This window comes from Chrysemys picta, chromosome 12 (assembly GCF_011386835.1).
Source record: "Chrysemys picta bellii isolate R12L10 chromosome 12, ASM1138683v2, whole genome shotgun sequence".
Lineage (NCBI taxonomy): Eukaryota > Metazoa > Chordata > Testudines > Emydidae > Chrysemys > Chrysemys picta.
The window spans coordinates 12,792,380-12,812,432 of NC_088802.1; the positions used below are offsets into that span (position 1 = coordinate 12,792,380).

General features: G+C 47.6%; 1 protein-coding gene across 3 annotated transcripts in view; it reads left to right on the plus strand.

Moving 5' to 3' along the window:
* LOC101940198 (butyrophilin subfamily 1 member A1-like) overlaps positions 1-20,053 on the plus strand; it is a 181,211-nt gene that overhangs the window by 156,329 nt on the left and 4,829 nt on the right. For all 3 annotated transcript variants that reach the window (XM_065564708.1, XM_065564709.1, XM_065564710.1), the window contains 2 exons: positions 19,118-19,138; positions 19,866-19,886. In XM_065564708.1, the coding sequence (XP_065420780.1) occupies positions 19,118-19,138; positions 19,866-19,886 (42 nt within the window). The remainder of the gene's footprint in view (positions 1-19,117; positions 19,139-19,865; positions 19,887-20,053) is intronic.

The window sequence follows — 20,053 nt, forward strand, 5'->3', positions numbered from 1 at the left end:
ATTTCAGTGCAAGGTCACATTTTGCATCTTAATATTGAGTGCCTGTGGCTTTAGTGTTAGAGATCACAGATGCAGGTCCGGGCAACAGAATTCGGTTTGCATGTGGCCATGGTAAGCCATTGTCTTTCGGCTTCTGCGCCCTCCTTTCCCACATTCCAAGCAAAGCCCGTTGAGTGCTGCAGTTTTCCTGTTAACCTGCAGCAGCAGAAAACAAACTAACCCCCCCCCCATCAATTATCTGGGATGATCGCTTTACCCCTCCCCCACCGCGTGGCTGGTATCAGGGAAGATCCCTGCTAGCCAAACACGAAAAGCTCAGCGCCAATTACCACCCCCACCCCCGGCTTGGCTAACTACAGGGAAGGATTTCTTTTCAGCCACAGGCAAACAGCCCAGTAGGAATGGTCACCTCTGTCCCCTTAATTAAATTCCCGTATTTCAATCAGGTTACCATGAGCGATATCACTCTCCTGAGGATTACACAGCGAGATAAAGAACGGATGTTGCTTGAATGCCAGCAAACACAGGGACCATACGCTGCCAGGCTTTGTCATGCAATGATACCAGATTACTTGCTACTAGCATGGCGTGGTTAAGTGTCCTACCATGGAGGACGGAATAAGGCTGCACTGCCCAGAAACCTTGTGAAAAGGCTTTTGGAGTACCTCCAGTTTAGCTTCATGGAGATGTCCCTGGAGGATTTCCGCTCCATCCCCAGACACGTTAACAGACTTTTCCAGTAGCTGTACTGGCCGCGGATGCATCCCAAGTCCTCAGGGCAAAGTAATCATTAAAAAATGCTTGCTTTTAAACCATGTTTTATATTTTAAAAGGTAAACTCACCTGAGGTCCCTTCCATGGGGTCATGGTCTTGGATACTGCCTTAGGAGGGTACTTCAGTCAGGCTGAGAAAAAGATCCTGGCTGTTGGGGAGAACGGAGTGCTGTGTGCTCTCCGCAAGCTCGTCCTCCTCCTCCTCTTCCCCGTCCGCAGAATCCTCAGATGTGGCTGAGATTACCCCTGCCTCTGAATCCACGGTCAGAGGTGGGGTAGTGGTGGCGGCCCCCCCTAGAATTTCATGCAGCTCAGCGTAGAAGAGGCATGTCTGCGGCTCTGACGCAGAGCAACTGTTTGCCTCCTTGGTTTTTTGATAGGCTTGTCTGAGCTCCTTAACTTTCACACGGCACTGATATGAGTCCCTGTTGTGGCCTCTCTCCATCATGGCCTTGGAGATTTTTTCCAAAGTTTTTGCATGTCGTCTTTTGGAACGTAGTTCTGCTAGCACTGAATCCTCTCCCCATATAGTGATCAGATCCAGTACCTCCCGTACAGTCCATGGTGGTGCTCTTTTTCTATTCTCGGACTGCATGGTTACCTGTGCTGATGAGCTCTGCGTGGTCACCTGTGCTCTCTACGCTGGGCAAACAGGAAATGAAATTCAAAAGTTCGCGGGGCTTTTCCTGTCTACCTGGCCAGTGCATCTAAGTTCAGATTGCTGTCCAGAATGGTCACAATGGTGCACTGTGGAATAGCTTCCGGAGGCCAATACCTTCGAATTGCGGCCACACTAACCCTAATTCGAAATGGCAATACCGATTTCAGCGCTACTCCCCTCGTCGGGGAGGAGTACGGATATCGATATTAAGAGCCCTTTATATCAAAATAAAGGGCTTCGTTGTGTGGACGGGTGCAGGGTTAATTTGATTTAACGCTGCTAAATTCGAATTACACTCATAGTGTAGACCAGGCCACAGTGTACGGAAGCTCTGTCATTAGGGCCTTGAGTTCGGACACCCTCCTAGCCAAGGTTATTGCTACCAGGAATGCCACCTTGTAAGAGAGGTAGAGCAGGAAGCATGTTGCCAATGGTTCGAATGGTGGCTCCATGAGCCTGGAGAGGACCAGATTGAGGTCCCAGGCAGGAACTGGCTGACGGACATGAGCGTACAGTCTGTCAAGACCCTTCAAAAACTGGCTGACCATCATGTTAGTAAATACCAAGGCCCTCCGCACCTGGGTAGAAGGCTGATATGGTGGCTAAGTGGACCCTTAATGATGATAAGGAAAACCCCTGCTGCTTCAGATGTAGGAGGTAGTCCAGAATAAATGGCACTGAGGTTAGCATCAGGGATGAATGGTGCTGTCCTGCTCTGAGCAGGAAAGTTCCATCGGGTTCAACCATGGAGCTTCCATGCTGTGAGGTGAAGGGTCTCAAGGTTTGGGTGCTAAAGCTGACTGTGATCTTGCATGAGAAGGTCTGGGAAAAGTGACAGGGTGACCGGTGCCTCCATTGACATGTCTAGGAGAGATATGTACCAGTGCTAACAGGCCCAGGCTGGTGCTATCAATATGACCTGAGCTCATTTCCTCTGGATTTTGAGGAGTACCTTGTGAACTAGCAGTATGGGCAGTAATGTGTACAGGAGGGAACCTCCCCAATGCAGAAGGAATGCGTCCGTGGTGGAGCCAGGGTGTGATTCTGGAAGGAGCAGAACTGCTGGCACTTCCTATTGTTTCGTGTACCGAATAGGTGTATCTGGGGATAACCCCACCCCCGGAAAATTGAATTTGTGATGTCCGGGTGAAGGGACCACTCTTGGCCATGGAACAACCTGCTGAGGTGGTCCACCAGCTCGTCCTGTACCCCAGGGAGGTACGAAGCTTGTAGGTGTATTGAATGTTCTACCCAGAAGTCCCACAGCATTAGGGCTTCTCGGCACAGGGGAGAGGAGTGTTTACCCCGGTTTGTTGATATAGAACATTGGTGCTGTATTGTCCATCATAACTGATACACAATGACCCATTAGGTGTGCCCGGAAGGTCGGGCATGCTAGTCGTACCGCTCTCAGCTCTCTGACATTGATGTGGAGAGCCAGGTCAGCCTGAGACCAGAGACCTTGAGTCCTGAGGTCGCCCAGATGAGCCCCCGATCCCAAGTCTGGTGCATCCATCACTACTGACAGAGATGACTGTGGAGAAGCGACGGGGACCCCATAGCAAACCTCCTGAGGGTGACCCACCTGTGAGGGTTTACGCCCCTCGTTACAGGGCAGCATGGCCTAGTGGCCAGAGTCCCTAGAATTGCCCCGGTTACAGGGCAGCACAGCCTAGTGGCCGTAGTCCATAGGATAAGCCCTTGTTACAGGGCAGCGTGGTCTAGTGGCCAGAGTTCACAGAGTTGCCCCTGGTTACAGGGCAGCACAGCCTAGTGGCCAGAGTCCACAGAAGTAGCCCTCATTGCAGGGCAGCACAGTCTAGTGGCCGTGGTCCATAGGATAAGCCCTCGTTACAGGGCAGCATGGCCTAGTGGCCAGAGTTCACAGAGTTGCCCCTGGTTATAGGGCAGCGCGGCCTAGTGGTCAGAGTCCACGGAAGTAGCCCTCGTTGCAGGGCAGCACGGCCTAGTGGCCAGAGTCCATAGGATAAGCCCTCGTTACAGGGCCGTAGGACCTTACTATTGGCTCCGTGGGGGGGTCCTACCGAAACACGCTGAGGCTTACCAGGGGCAAGGTACCAGTGCATCACCCCCCCGGGTCGCTTCCTACCGGTTTGGAAATTGGGGTCTCCCACAAGTCCCAGGGTTCTCCAGGGGTCTCCGAGTCTGTTGCCTCCCCTGGTTCCTCCCAGAGTAGGGGTTCACGCTGGTCCATAGAAGCCTCTGTTCCCAGTAGCTTCAAGAGTGTTGGCTGGTTGTCTGCAGGAGCTTCCTGGTTAGGTCCTTCCTCTGCAGCCACCCGCCCAGACTGAGCCAAGTTCCCTCCTTTTATACTCCCTGAGCATTTGGAGCATGCCCAGTACGAACGGGGTGGGACTTCCTCCATCAGAGCTACTGGTCTGACGCCGCTGGGGCTAGTGTGGGGCGGGGCTGCCCAGTCACACCACCACAGGAGGAAGTCGAGGACCGGGCAAGGCAGGGTCACAATCCGGTCCAAGCTGTACCGGGCTGGTCAATACGCTGACTCCAGCTACAACTGAAGATGTCTGAGCCTGAGCCTGGCATGCTGCACCACATAGATACAGGCAGTCATGTGTTCCAGGATCTTCAGACAATTTCTCACTGTGCTGGTGGGAAACTGTCTGAGGTCTTGAATGATATCGGTCAGGACCTGAAACCGTACTGCTGGCAGGTATGCCCTGGCCTGGGTCAAGTCCAATACTGCCCCTATAAACTCTATCCTCTGGACGGGGGACAGAGTGGATTTGATCTCATTTATAAGGAGACCCAGGTTGTCGAAGGTGGCTCTGATGAATTTGACTTGAGCTTCCACCTGTGTCCTGAAGCGGCCTTTGATCAGCCACTCATCGAAGTATGGAAACACCTGTATTTGGTGTCTGCACAGGAATGCAGTGACAACTGCCATGCACTTGGTGAAAACCCGAGGTGCCGCTGACATGCCAAACGGGAGGACTGCGAATTGGTAGTGGGTGTTGCCCACTATGAACCTGAGGTACTTCCTGTGGGGTTGAATGATTGCAATCTGAAAGTTCATGTCCTTCAAGTCGAGGGCAGCACACCAGTTTGCTGGATCCAGGAAGGGAATGATGGAGGCCAAAGAGACCATGTGGAACTTGAGTTTCTTCAGGAAATTGTTGAGTTCTCACAGGTCCAAGATGGGCCTGAGGCCACCTTTGGCTTTTGGAATTTGGAAATACCAGGAGTAAAAGCCCTCACCCCTGTGCTCCTGAGGAACCTCCTCCACTGCTCCTAGAGATAGGACCGACTGCACCTTCTGGATAAGGAGTTGCTTGTGAGAAAGGTCCCTGAAGAGGGACAGGGAAGGAGGGTGGAAGGGCAGGAAGGCACAGAATTGGATGGAGTATCCCCTCTCTACCGTGCAGAGTACCCAACGGTCCGAAGTGATATGGGACCATGCATGACAGAAAGGGGATAGTTGGGACAAGAAGGTAAGGTGGGGTGGATCCAGACTGTGGTGTGAGACACTGTCTTCGACTGCCTTCAAAAGACTGGTTTGGCCCCCAAAGATGGCTTAGGGTGACCCGAGCCATGGCAAGAGGGTTGCTGCGGCCTCCTTCTGCTGCTATGATTTTTCCTTCTGGAGCCATCCTGATGGCTCTGCTGACCAAACCGCTGTTGGGGCTGCGGGCAGAAGTGTCTCCTGTGAGCTGACGGAGTGTAGAGGCCCAATGAACTAAGGGTGGCTCTAGAGTCTTTAAGGCTGTTTAGCCTTTTGTCAGTTTTCTCTGAGAAGAGAGTCTCACCCTTGAAGGGAAGGTCCTTAATGGTTCTCTGTACCTCCTAGGGGAGGCCAGAAACCTGGAGCATGGCCACTCCCATAGCCATAATCCTGGTGGCCGCATCACGTGCCGCCTGAAGGGATGCCTTGGAGATCAGTCTCCCCTCCTCAACCAAAGCTGAACATTCAGTGCAGGAGTCCGCGGGGAGCAATTCAGTAAATTTGGCCATTGCCAAGCAGGTGTTGTAGGAGTACCTACTGACAATGGCCTGTTGGTTTGATATCCTCAGTTGTAGTCCCCCAGTAGAGTAGACCTTTCGCCCGAACAGGTCTAATTTTTTGGCATCTCTATTCTTGGGCAAAGGTCCTGAAATCCTTCTCTCTCTCTCTCTGGTTAGCAGCATCCACTACCAGAGAGTCAGGCTGGGGATGCGAGTATAAATGCTCATAGCCCTTGGAGGGCACAAAATACCGGCGCTCGTTGCGCTTCGCTGTAGGTTGCAGTGAGGCCAGGATTTGCCAAAGTGTTTTGCACATGTCTGTGATCATCTTTATGAGTGGCAAAGCGATCCAGGAAGGGACAGGGGGAGCCAGAATGTCCACCCCTGGGGCGGCATCATCGACTACTTCCTCTGCCTTAATGCCCAACCCTTGGGCACCCCGGCACAGCAGCTTCTGCAATGCTCTTGAATCTTCCAGGGCTGGGGCTACTGAGGTGCCCAACAGGGCCTCATCTGCTGAGGAGGAAGAGGAGGAGGCCACCAGAGGAGGTAGTTGCTCTCTCTCATCCCCACCCGAGGGATCCTTTGAGCCCGAGAGAAAAACTGGGGGCTGGTCTGGTCCTGGTGCCAGGAATGGCATCGGTTTCCGTGCCGACATCGGTGCCGGCGCTTGCTGAGGTGCCATAGGTGCCGTTGCCGTTGGTGCTGGTGCTGCTATTGGTACCTATGTTGGTGCAGGGCCCGTTGTCAGTGTGGTTGGTGCGTCGGGCCCCGAAGCTGGGATTGGGGCTGCTGGTGCCTCCGGTGCTGATGCGTTCAGTGTCAGTGCCGTCATTGGTGCCGGAGTCAATGTGTGAGGCAACTGCTCAGCTAAGCATGATGGGATGAACACTGATGCCACCCATGAGTGAGACCCTTGGCTTCTGTCCTGGGTTTGATGAAAAGCCCAAGGAGTCCGAAAGGGCCACTGAGGAGCATTCTGCCACTGAGGGGCCCACTGCATCGATCGGGGCCACCTATGGTGTCGAGAGGATGATCTCCTGCTCCTGCTGTAGTCGGAGCGGTATGAGTCTGACTCTGACTCCGAGTGGGAGGACCATGGTGGGGCCGCTCCTCTCAAGGTGGATTTTAGAGAAGCAGGGGACTGACTGTGCTCTCTGGGTGGTGGCTCCGTGATAGGCTGGTGCCGAGGAGATGGTGATCGGCACGCCATCATCACCAGCTTCCCCATAGACTGCACGGGCGGTAGTGGGTTGGGGGGGCAGGAACGGAGCCTGTGGTGCCGGGATGCTCTCTTGTCTCAGCAGCGAGAATGGCGCTGGGAGCCATAATAGGTCCTGCGCCACGTGGAAAGCCTCCGGGGTGGACAGTAATGGTAACTGTTCCAATGGGTGCAGTGACTGAGGCTGGCCTGGACTCAACTGCCTCACTTGGGCAGGAGTCAACATGGCTTCCATCTGAGTCTCAGAGTCGTGGCCCATCTGAGGTGCCACTGGTGGCTGGTCCCTGAGTCTTGCCAGGAGGGATCAGCCCCTGTCTGGCTTTTGTGTGTGTGTGTGTGTGTGTGTGTGTGTGTGTGTGTGTGTGTACGCTGGTGATTGAGACCAGTGCCAAAGGCTAGAATGCCACCGAGAGGCTGCCTGCCAGTGCCGTTCCCTGCCAGCTTTCTTCTTTGGTGCCGCATCCTTCTATGCTGACACTGGGGCACTCCTTGTGGAGGAGGATGTGTTGGGGGCAGGGTCCCCGGTGCCAGGGTCTGATTGAGGCTGGAGGGCTGCCTCCATAAGAAGAATCTTGAGCCACTGCTCTCTCTCCTTGATAGTCCTTGGTTGGAGTTCCCAACAAATTTTGCAGTGGTCTCTTTGATGACCCTCACCCAGGCAATGTAAGCAGGAGGAGTGAGGGTCACTTTTCGGCATGCGCTTCACACACGACTGGCAGGTACTGAAGCCTGGGGAATGAGGCATGCCCCAGTAACTGAAGGGGTAAATGGGGGGACGCCCCGTGAAAACTTTTTTAGAACTGCTAACAACTAACTATACTTTACTACTATAGGCTAACTATATACAAAGACTGCTAAAGCACTGATAATCCACTTGTCAAAGCAAGAGAAGAGCAAGGGGAAGTTCCAGCTAACGTCACTGGAGGTAAGAAGGAACTGAGGAGGTAGCGGGTCGGCAGGGCTCTATATTGGGCACCATAAAGGTTAGGGTTAGGGTTAGCCGACCCTATGGCTACTTACTAGGGGAAAAATCTTCCAGGTACTGTGCACATGCATGCTCACACACCTGATTGGAATGGACATGAACAAACACTCAAAGAAGAACTGTAACATCCAGTGGGGTGAGAAAATTGCTTGATCTAAATACTGCCTAGTGTAATAAGTATCAGAGGGGTAGCCGTGTTGGTCTGGATCTGTAAAAGCAGCAGAGAGTCCTGTGGCACCTTCGGCCAGGTCTACACTAACCCCCTAATTCGAACTAAGGTACGCAACTTCAGCTACGTGAATAACGTAGCTGAAGTTCGAAGTACCTTAGTTCGAACTTACCTCGGTCCACACGCGGCAGGCAGGCTCCCCCGTTGACTCCGCGTTATTCCTCTCGTCTAGCTGGAGTGCTGCAGTCAACGGCGAGCACTTCCGGGTTTGACTTATCGCGTCCAGACAAGACGCGATAAGTTGAACCCAGAAGTTCGATCGCTCGCCGCCGAACTAACGGGTAAGTGTAGACCTACCCTTATAGACTAACAGATGTATTGGAGCATGAGCTTTCGTGGGTGAATACCCACTTCGTCGGATGCATGTGTAATAAGGTTTAGGATTTAGATTGTACGTTTATCTTTTATTTTCTTTGGTAAAAATCTCTGACCTTTTATGCCTAGCACTTATAATAAATCTATTTTATATTTTACCAAAACCAGTGTGTTTGACTGAAGTGCCTGGGAAATCTCAGCTCAGTTTACAAAAGCTGATGCATGTCCTCTTCACATTGAAGGGGGGGGGAATGGGTAATAAATGTACACTGGTCAGGCTTCTGGCCAGGGCAAGATGGTACAGCTCTGAGGAGTAAGGCTGGGACCTGGGGTGAATTGGCTGGTTCCTTTCTCTGTGTGATTCATGAGTGGCTCTGGGAGCATTCAGGCAATCTAGCTGGGTGTGAGGCTCCCCCTGTTGTGCTGAGTGATAACAGCACCTGAAGAGGGTTGTTTCTTGTCACTAGCAAAGCATTGTGAGACACACGCTAGGCTGGAGAGTTAAGGGGGCACAGCAGTACCTTAGTTCCAGATTGTGCCCTGGGGATCCTGTCACAAAGAGAGCACCATATCTGCTGACCAATCAGAACTTAGAATCAACTAACACAGTTTGAACCCTGTTTAACTCCTATCTGAGAACAGAGATGGGTTGGGCTTTAACCTTCAACCTTACAGCAATAAAGACACTCACCGCACCATAAACTCCAGTGTAGCAGTACAAAGGTTGTTTATTACTGAAGTAATCCAAAGGAGAGTTTCCATTTGGAGCATGAGATGAAAAATATAATGCTTATTATGACAGAATTTAGCAGTTCTTGAAGAGTAAGAAGCTGAGCCTCTTTGAAATTCTCATTGCCTTCAGCCAGATTGGGGGCACTTGGATATTTGACTCTGCTGCCACCAACACTAGCACGCTAGGAGGACTTCTTTGGGAGAGGCTCTTTATCTCCAAACCGGAACGAGGGTGTGATAGGGACTGAAATCACCATAGCTTTCCAGTTCCTTTTCTACTTTCACTTTTGGAAGATACCAAGAGAGACACATTCAGTGTCCAACAAAAAATAGGCACCATTTTGGCAGAAATACGGAAGGAAAGACAAGGATTCAACTCTTTGTCACTGTAATTTCTTAGTAAGAATTAATTTTTCAGTTTCATCACTGAAATAGTCACGGACAATGTAAACTAACTAGAGGAGAATGGATGAGGATTTTAGAAAACCTGGGAACACCAGAGAGAGCTCAAAACTGTTCCAATGATTATTTCCAGGATGTATCAGGTAGGTGAGCTTCTGTCACTTGAATACTATCTCCCTTGTTCTTTGATATCTCCTAGTAGATATTTATTCCCTGCGTGAATTATTAACTGCAGAATGATCTAATAATCCCAGGATAGATGTGTCTGACTCTGAATACAAATTTTGCATTTGAATTATATATTCAAAATGATACATGAGCTATTTCCCCCTCTCCTTTCATTGTAAAGTGATTCCAGACTATTCTGGTTATTTGATTTAAGAATCTATTTCTTTGCTCCTATGTTTTATTCAAGAAAACTGGACCTGATCCTGCTCTCAATGCCTTCAAAGGAAGATTTGCTATGAGTTAACAAATTGTATATTTCTGTTTTGTAAAGTAAGTTACAAGCTCTTGCAAATCTAATTTTATGAAGCGTCTCTTCTGTGCTCCATGTTACTTAATAACTTTGTTTATGGGACTGAATCATTTTGACTCTGATATATTGAAAGAAAAGAAATGGATAAAAAAAAAACAAATGAGAATCTCTCTTTCTGACACTCACGCTTTCTAATTCCTTAAATCTTTTTTCTCCATTGGTAGAATTTCTAGCAACTTTTACACCGATCTGACTTTTTTTTTTAACATGGCTTTTGTAGGGATGGGAAAAAATCAGACTTGTAAAGGAATCACATTTTTAACTTTAATTGAATGGCTGTTCTAACTTCATAATATGAAAGAGTTCACTTAACAATGTATTTATTCCTTTTTATTTACTGTGTCCTCTTTAATGTTTGACTTCAATGAATTAATGTTATGTTCACGATTATGAGTTTTTTTCCTCCTTCTTCCTGTTGTCTAGATCAAGTTACGGTGAAGATGAAGGTTCTCTCATTCTGCAACAGCTCCCGAGCCAGCTCCACTCTCTCTGGATTTATTATTTTCTTCCTTACCTGTTATGTTCACAGGTTGGAATCAGGTAGGAATCCGCACTGTGTCTGCTGTTCCTTAAAGGATTTATTTAGGCCCCTGAAATGTCTTAACAACATGCTCCAGTCAGAGTCAATGGAACTACTCACAGTGTGTGAATTTAATCAAATGGCATGATCAGCACCTTCATTATTCAATCTTTGCCCTGATTGTGTTGATGCTGCTGGGTTATTTTATTTGCTCCTGGGATACTGCACATAGGGTGACCAGATCACCCAGGTGAAATATCGGGACACGGGGGGAGGGGGGCCAAAAAAAAAAAAAAAACAGCCGCTGGAGCTCCACGCCTCGCCCCCCCACCAGCTTGCCTCCTCTCCGTCTCGGAGACACTCTGCCGCAGCTCGGCCGCCGTGGGCCCGTGCCCGCCCGGCTTGCCCCCCCAAAAACACACACATGCACAGACACCGGTCACCCCGCCCCACGCACACACACAGAGCCCTGCACAGCTCCACTAGTCACTAGACCAGCCCCTTTCTCAGCTAGCAGCTCTGGTGTCCCCAGACCAAAGCTCCCCAACCCCCGGCCCCCCCGTGCACCCCGTGAGAAAAGCCAGTCCTCCTTTCCAGCTGCCCGGGGCCACTGGACTGTCCGGGACTTGCCCCCAGGCCAGATTCGAGTCCAACACATCCAGCAAGCAGCGCCCGGGCCAGCTTCCCGCGGTGGCTGGGCCTGCAGAACCGGAGGGTGGCGCAGCCTAGTGTGGAAGGTGTCTCGGGCTGGGCGGCCCACGGGGGCAGGTTTGAGAAACCCCTTCCCAGGCTTGGAGCTGCTCTGGCTGCCGGCGTGCAGGGCCGCGCTGGAGGGAGCCGGGCAGCGCTGGGCGCGGAGAGAGGCGCTATGACGTGGCGTTTGCGGGCCTGGGCTGGGCTCGGCTGCCGGCGGAGGGGTCCTGGGGTGGCTCGAGAGGCAGGTGAGGTCCCGGAAAGACACGCGGCTGTGGAGGGGCTGAGCTCCTGCCTCGCCCCGGGAACCCCCTGCGCGGCGGCTGCAAACACGTCTTGCTCACCCCAGCCCAGGCCGGGCCCCTCCTGCCGCCGCCGCTGCCGCTCCCCGCTTACTACCCAGCCCAGCGCGCCTCATCCCTGCGGTGGGATGGGCAGGGGACCGGCTCCCCAACCCACTGAGGAAGAGGCTCTGCGCGCCAGTGGCCAAGCTCCAGCTTCCGGTCCCTCCTCAGTCACCCGCCCCACACGCTGAGTCAGCTGGGACCAGGGGAGCAGACCGGGCTGACTGCAACGTGCCCAAAGAGTGCTTGGGGAAGAGGCGGGGTCAGGGCAGGGATTTGGGAAGGGATCCAATGGAGGAAGGAGGTGGCAGAGTCGGCGGGGGCGAGCGCCAGAGCGGAGGGCAAAATTGCTTGTTTGTCCAGTGTCCCGGCCGAACATCAGTCGGGACGTAGGACAAACAAGCAAATATCAGAACAGTCCCGATAAAATCGGGACATCTGGTCACCTAACTGCACAGGTCTGTTTCTTCACCCAAGTATTTTTAAAAGATTGTCAAAGACGCCCAAAGCATTGGGTGGACACGTACTGAAGTGTTTAATAATAACAATAATAAATACAATACAATAAAATAACAGTGGGTTTCAGATGTAAAAAAGATCAGAGCCATAGTTTGAGACTAATGTGCACAAAAACATAAGATGAACCAGAATGTATTCATCTCATGTGACTTTTTCAATTGTGCCTGTTAGCTAATACATATAGGTTAGGTGTAGTATACACTGTATTATTAGGCATTATGTGCACTGTAGTCCTATAATATAAATTAGAGAGAGAGAGAGAGAGAGAGAGAGTGTTGAGAAGTTAACTGTCTGTATTATGCTCTTCCCACAATTCCGTTCACCAATATCTAATATCCCACAACACTTTACAAATCTGAAGTTAGTGTTCACAATAGAAAACGGGAAGCCTATCAAAGCCATGAAAGGTGTGTCCTAGCACTGTTTGGGTCAGTGGTTTGAGCATTGGCCTGCTAAACCCAGGGTTGGGAGTTCAATCCTTGAGGGGGCCATTTAGGGATCTGGGGCAAAAATCTGTTTGGGGATCGGTCCTGCTTTGAACAGGGGGTTGGACTAGATGACCTCCTGAGGTTCCTTCCAACCCTGATATTCTATACACCAAAAATCTCCATTACCATTTCTCTGCCTCAGTTTCTCTGCTGTGTGACTGTGACATGGACTGAACACACCTGTCTTCAGCTTCCCACCCCATGTAAGCACTGTGTGCCTCTGTCATGCACTGAACCTACCAATTCTTAACTCCCCACTCTCTGTCCCATGGTCTGGGTCATCTGCCAAGTTTGCCTGATATCAGCTTCACACCCCAGCTCAATGCTGTGTGTCTGTGCCATACACTGAGGCTGAGTGTTCTTATAACAGAGCCCCCATCCTGCTGCCCATGAGCGCTGCTCTCAAACATTCAGGCTGAAATGCTCCATGCCGGGTGTCTGTCTCTGGCTGAACTTTTTGGAAAGTTTGTCTGAAATGGAACATGTTGGCTGTGTCCTTCATATTAAATTTCCACTTTCCTCTGAGCTGCATTTCATTGTTGTTGTTCTGGTGCATTTTCCAGCAAAGTTCACAGTGATTGGACCCGATGACCCTGTCACTGCCATCGTGGGTCAGGAAACTGTGTTACCCTGTCACCTGTCCCCCAGCATGAGCGCTGCAAACATGGAGGTGAGATGGTTCCGATCTCACTTTGAATCCTTTGTGCACCTATATCGTAATGGGAAGGATCAATATGAAGGGCAGATGCCAGAGTACCAGGGAAGGACGGAGCTTTTGAAAGCTGGACTCACAGATGGAAATGTTCCCTTGAGGATTCTCAATATCAGACGTGCTGATGAAGGACTATACCTCTGTTTTGTTCAAAACAATACTATTTATGGAGAAACTGCATTGGAACTGCGGGTAGCAGGTCAGTAGCTTGTAACAGTTTTAGCTGTGTGTGGTCTGCAGGCTTTATTCTTTCCTATTACATCAACTGTGACTCCCTGCTTGTGACATATTTCACAATAACACAGTGTATCTAACTTTCAGCAAACAGCCACTTTCATACCAGGAAAATATGCTGGAAACTTTCCCAACATGTTATTAAAAACATTTTTAGGATGGCCAAGGCACTTTCTTGCCCAATCTTGACTGACCCCAAAGCGTTTTTTAGTTAAGAAGGAAAAGACTTCTGGACAAATATGGCCTTCCAGTTGCTCTGCAGTCATTTCTAGGATGTGTGGCTAAGGTGGGACTGACAGACTTTTATGGCTTTCTCATTGGTTCACTGTTGGTTGTTACTCATGGGTGTAGTTAAAATCAAATGCAGTGTTCTTATTTATTGAGACTGTATGATGGTGGTGGTGGGTGTGATGGCTTCCCCCGGGGTACCATTTGGAACTTGTGTACAGCTGATCCCTCTGTCTCACCAGTCTGGGTTCCCTCTTGCACTGTGATGTTGTGACGAGCTGCAAAGCCCTCCACACTTGCACTCACACCAACATCCACAGGCAGGGAACACACCCATCTTTGCACATGAATGCATCTGGCCAGGCACTCATGAATCAACAATAGCGAGGCTTCAGCCAAAACATGCCCCAGCTCCCCAACTTAGGACCCTGGAGCTGTACCATCCTGCCCTGGTCAAAAGCCTGACCAGTAAAGATTATTACAATTACCCTCTTCGCCCCTCCCTCGATTTGGAGAGGAATATACACAAAAACCTTTGTTAACTGAGCTGAGACTTCACTCAAACCACACTATTTTAGGTAAAAAATATATAAAATAGGTTTATTAACTACAGAAAGATAGATTTTAAGTGATTATAAGTGATAGCAAAGAGATCAAAGTTGATTATTAAGCAAATAAACAAAAACCCAATCTAAGCTTAATATACCACAAAGGATTTGAATCAAAAAGTGTCTCACCCTGTTAGATAGTACAAGCAGTTTATAGATGTTTCATACACAGGCAGGGTTTCCATCTTTCCCACCTGGGACCATCACTTCCCCAGTTCAAAGTCTGTGCTCTTCCAGAGGTATATCCAAGTGTTGAGTTGTGGGGCAAGTGAGGCCCATTGGTGATGTCACTTCCCCCTTTTACAGTTTCTTTTATACGGCGGGAACCCCTTTGTTCCAAGCCAAGTTCCCAGCCCAGTTTGTGGGAAAATACAGGTATCAAAATGGAATTCAGTATCATGGGTCTAGTCACATGCCCCTGAATGCTTGATGAGTCATGGCAGCCATTATCCATAGGTTGTCTGAAGTGTCCCCCAGTGAGGACAAGACTTTTCCATGGCCCATTGTTTTCGCTGATGGGCCATTAGCACTGTCTAGCTTCTTCACTGTTGTACCTGAAAGGCTAGTTGTGTGTGTTACCCAGAACAAGCACATTTGAAATACAGATGCATAGTCAATATTAATAACTCCAGATACAAAAATGATACATGCATACAAATATGATAATCATTCAGCCAATCATAACTTTTACATTGACACCTTACTTGACACATGTTGTACAAGATGCAACATAATTTATCATAATCATACCATAATCATATTACTATGGTGGATATGGAGTGCTGAGTGTCCTAGTGGGGAGGGGAAATTATGCATTTATCACTCTTAGACAAGAGTGAGCATTTTTCCCCTGCTGCTTTAACACTTTCACCATGAACCAATTAGATTTTTTAAAAATAAATATATCTATCCAATTCCCTAATGATCAGATTTTCTACATTTCAGATCCTATTCAGTTATCTACATTGTAATATTTGTTCAAATTTGTGTGTGTCCATGAGTATTGAGATTTCAGACATTCCAGTATTCATTTATCTCTTCTACTGACTACCCGCATGAATTAGTGCTGTCTAGTGTGAGTAAGGGATCCACAAACTGTCCCTTCTGCTTTATTAACATATGGAATTGACACCTTTATGTATTTCCCCTTAGGTCTGGGCTCTGCTCCTCTTATCTCTGTGGAGGGTCACCAAGATGGAGGGATTCGGGTAGTTTGTCAATCAGCTGGTTGGTACCCAGAGCCTGAAGTGCTGTGGAAAGATCTCAATGGGCAACATTTACCATCACTCTCTGAAACAACATCCCAAGGGGATAATGGCCTGTTTGAAACAGAAACTGCTCTCATTGTAAAAGAACATTCAAACCAAAACTTGTCTTGTTGCCTCAGGAACACCGTTCTCAATCAAGAAAAGGAATCAGCAGTTTATATAGCAGGTCAGTTACCATCCAGATCCCACATCGAACTCACCACCACTAGAAACGAAACAAAACATAGGAAGAAAAGAACTGAAACATCTGTGGTGGATATTTCATAATCCATGCACAAACACAGAAGACAGGAAGCTGGTGTCACATTTTAAGCAATTTGATTCCCTTAATTGTGAATATTCAGACTATCAACATTTTGGAATTCATGTAAATTTAATTTTAAGTTCGACTTTCCTGATATTCTAGCATGCGTGCACGCACACACACACACACACACACACCTTCCAACCTTTTTGAGAGGGAACTTTCACTCAATCCACTGATGCAGTAGATTCCTGTAACCTTAAATTCACCTTAATGATTTTTTTGAATGTGGTAAATTTTGTACTCTGGCTTGATTGTGATCTGTAGAGCCCTGTAAACCCACAGATATCTGCTTTATTTCCACAGATATCCTCATTTGGGGGGATTGCAGATTGGATGCGGATACCAATTTTGTATCCACACAGGGCTCTAGTGATCTGTTCACTTCACCAACTTCATTACTTTTGTGAAATGTCACCTAAGTCATGTGATGTTGTTTTTACTGACATTCAATGCGACTTGCGCTCCTTAATTTACTTTTGGCCAGATCCACAAAAGGACTCATTTTACCCCTTGTCTACACACAAAGGATGTACTGATTAACTAGTTTATGGATGACACCTGCTTGTGTGAACATTTCTTGTATAAGTTTCAGAGTACCCTACATAGATTTAGCTTCAATCAATTCCTTATTGACTTCAGCTAAATGGAGATAGAGCACTAAGAAGCTGATTTATGGTTTAAGGTTTTGTTCATCAATTTATTTAAATTGGTGCAACGCTCCTACATTGTCATCTCTTGAACCAATTTAAGAATGACCCCATAAGAGGGTTGCCCCAGGTTCACTAAATCAGAGCACATACCATGTGCGGAAAAGACATTAGGCACATTTGAAAATTCCATCCTGTTTAGATGACCGAATCACTGTGAACACAAGAACAGCAAATGGAAATCAGTTAATTTGCTGCACAAGTGTGTGGACAAATTGTGATTATGGTTTTTCCCAATATTAGGGGGTAACTGTGGATTTTTCAAAAATATGCTAATTAATCTGGCAGTTTCTGAATATTGCTTACTGCTAAGGGCCAAATTCTTTTCTGGTATAACCCTGTTAGAGTCAATGGGGTTTTATGAGCAGAGAATTTGCCTCTGATCTCTGTGGCCCTCTGAGTAGCAATGAATCAAATCAGGGCTGTGTTTTCAAGGATAAATCAGTGGTAAAGCTGTGTTGATTGGAGCCGTATTTAAAAACAGTTTCTGGTCTTTCGTGTAGTGTAGACATGGCAATTCTTTCACTCTTAGCTCACACAAATCCTGCTGGGCACTATTTATGTATTTGTATGAAAAAAAATCTGCTTTTAGTCACCACTTCCAAACTAAGGCAAGCCCTGGGTGTTTTGTTTTTCAGATTCCTTTTTCCCGAGGGTGAATCCCTGGATGGTGGCTCTGAGTGTGATCCTGGTGGTTTTGTTTGGTTTCATTGGCCTCACTGTTTATCTGTTTAAAATGAAAGGTAAATATCAGAGGGAGAAATATACTGTAAATAAAGTTTTTTTCCTAATAAATAAATAAGGGCAATTTAGGGATTTAACATGAAAAGAATGTGTGATCTGCTGATCTAGTCTTAAATAAAGAAGAATGGATGTGAATGTATTGATAGAGGGTGGGGGCAGAGGTGCAGAGGAGAGTCTGAGACAATAGAACGGAATCGGATCATAGCAGATACATCTCTGTTCTGCTTGGTCCTCCATCTCCCTCTCTTCCCAGTTCTCAGGCAGCTATTGCTGTCTGTCTCTGGTCCCACGTGAGAGAAGGTTCTGCAAAGCCTCGCCTCTCATATTTCACCTCATCTCTCTCTCTTTTGCTAATAAAGTGTAATGCACCTCGACATTACAGTGATAGGCCGTATAGACATGCCCCTGTCGTAAATCAGTAAAAACCATACCCATGATCATACAACTCAGACACAGCTGTCCATGCCCTGCTGAACTTCATCCATAAAAAATACCAGCCCAATTTCCAAATAAATTGGACTTTCCCCTCCATGCTCCTAATGAGTTTTGTACCTATAGGATGTAGCCTTTTAACTTTGTTTCATGAAGCAAGGCAATGAGAATAATTTATATTTATTTCTGTACTTTTCAGAGCAACTTACTGAAGAAGTTGGTAAGTTTCAATTTCCCTTTTTCCACAAATACAATTGTTGACCACAGTCACACAACTGTATATAGATTTGTTGTTTTCTCTGATTTATTTTTACTTCTCTGTGTTTGTTGGGTTGAGGAGGGTTGATGTGTGTGCAATAGGTTGGACCATTTTAGGGCCTGTTTGGATGTTTCCAGAGACCCATTCCCTGTAAAAGTCCTTCCAAAGAGGGGGTTGGATTTATATAGCTACATATCTGAGGGGTGTAAGTTTTCAGCACAGATAAGCCCTCAGTCTCAGAGTCTTTCAAAAGAATCTACAGAGGTCTGGCTTGTTCAGGAAGGTGTGATGAAGTGGGAATTTTCTGCAATATTTTTATGAAACCTGTGTGTACCTCAGTTTCTGCTATATGGACATTGTTACCCAATGAGGGGAAAGGACTGTTTGCTCTCTGGGCAGGCTAGGCGACATAAATATGGGTGTTGCTTAGCTGTCTGGGCCTTAGTCCCCATATCAATGGAGACAGAGGTGAAAGTGGGCCCATGTCGGCCAGTGCGGCGCTCTGGTAAGAGCCTGCTGTCGGACCGGACCGCACACAGCTGACTCCCCCCCCCCGCCCCGTCAGCTGATAGAGTGGAGGAGCAAAAGGGGCAGCTGCCCCGGACTCCGGCTTTGGGGGCCCCCACGGGGCTCAGGGCACCCCAGGAGATTAGCAGGGGTGGGGACCTGGCGCCTGTTGGTGCCTGCTTCTTTCTGGAAGGGACAGGGCAGCCCATTAGGGTTTGGAATTTTTCCAACAAAGGTTGTAGCTTCCCCTCCCCAGCCCCACGGAATACCCTAAGTAAGTTGTCTTCCTCCAAGTGGCTCTGTTGCAAGAATCAGCTCCCCTGAGTTCCAGCAGCCTTCCTCCTGGTGGCTGCCCCCTCCTGTGACAACCTCTCCCTTTGAAGATCATTTCTTCCAAGTGGAGCAGGCCCTGTGGGAATGAGGTCACTTGAGCCCAGAGGAGTTTTTGTCTCTTCCTGAATGGGAAGGGGCTGTGCCCCAGGACAGAGTGTGTTACCCCAAAGTTTATAAAACTAGATTAAGTCTAAACTAGATAAACTTCACACCAAAATGTTATTGGGGGTGTGTTTGTGGGGAAGCAATAGAAAAAAGGAAGTTGAATACAAATAATCACCCAGCCTTAACTTTGTATTGATGATAAAGAGAAATAACACATAAGGGAAGGAAAGCTCATAACAATTTTGATATCTATTTCTGTTTATGTTTTAGTGAAACGAGATCTAGAAATTGGTAAGTGTCATTTTCTTCCCTCAGAAGAAAATGTTTGTACACAATTGGATCCCCCTGTAGAAGTGTAATAGAGTCATCAGTGGGTTAGGTGGCCTAATGGCTAAAACACTTAGTGCCCCCTCCCAGTGAGCAAGTCTTTCAGTTCTGGCCCTCTTTTAATCAGAGGGGCAGGGAGGTGGGTTTGTTTAGTCTGGAGAAGAGAGGACTGAGGGGGGACATGATAACAGTTTTCAAGTATATGAAAAATTGTTACAAGAAGGTGGGAGGTAAATTGTTATCATTAACCTCTGAGGATAGGACAAGAAGCAAGGGGCTTAAATTGCATTGAGGGAGGTTTAGTCTGGACATTAGGAAAAACTTCCTAACAGGCAGAGTAGGTAATAAATGAAATAAATTGAATAAAGGAGAATGTAGAATCTCCTTCATTGTCTAACCTGCTCTTTAAAAACTCCAAACACCTGTCAGGGTAGTCTAGAATAGATAATACTTAGTCCTGCCACAAATGCAGAGGATTAGACTTTCAGTCTAATGATTCTATGAATATAATAGAATCACAGAGTTTAAGACCAGAAGGGATGACCAGATCATCTAGTCTGACATCCTTAAGAGGAAAATGAATAAAAATAGTTTCTAAACCTTAATTATCATATTGATGATAATGAGAAATAAAACAAAAGAAAATGGAAACTCCTAACATACAATATGTGTCTTTCTGTTTAATTTTTAGGGAAACGAGATATAGAAGTTGGTAAGTGTTATTATCCTTCTTCTGACATGGGAGAGTTTGTTTAATTGTTGTGGAATTGTTCACTTTTCAATTTTTTACACTTCTCTTGCAACATTTAGCCTGATTTTGTTTGTTTGCATGTTTGCTTTTTTAATTATTGTTTCTTTTTGCTTGGGGGATTACAGTAA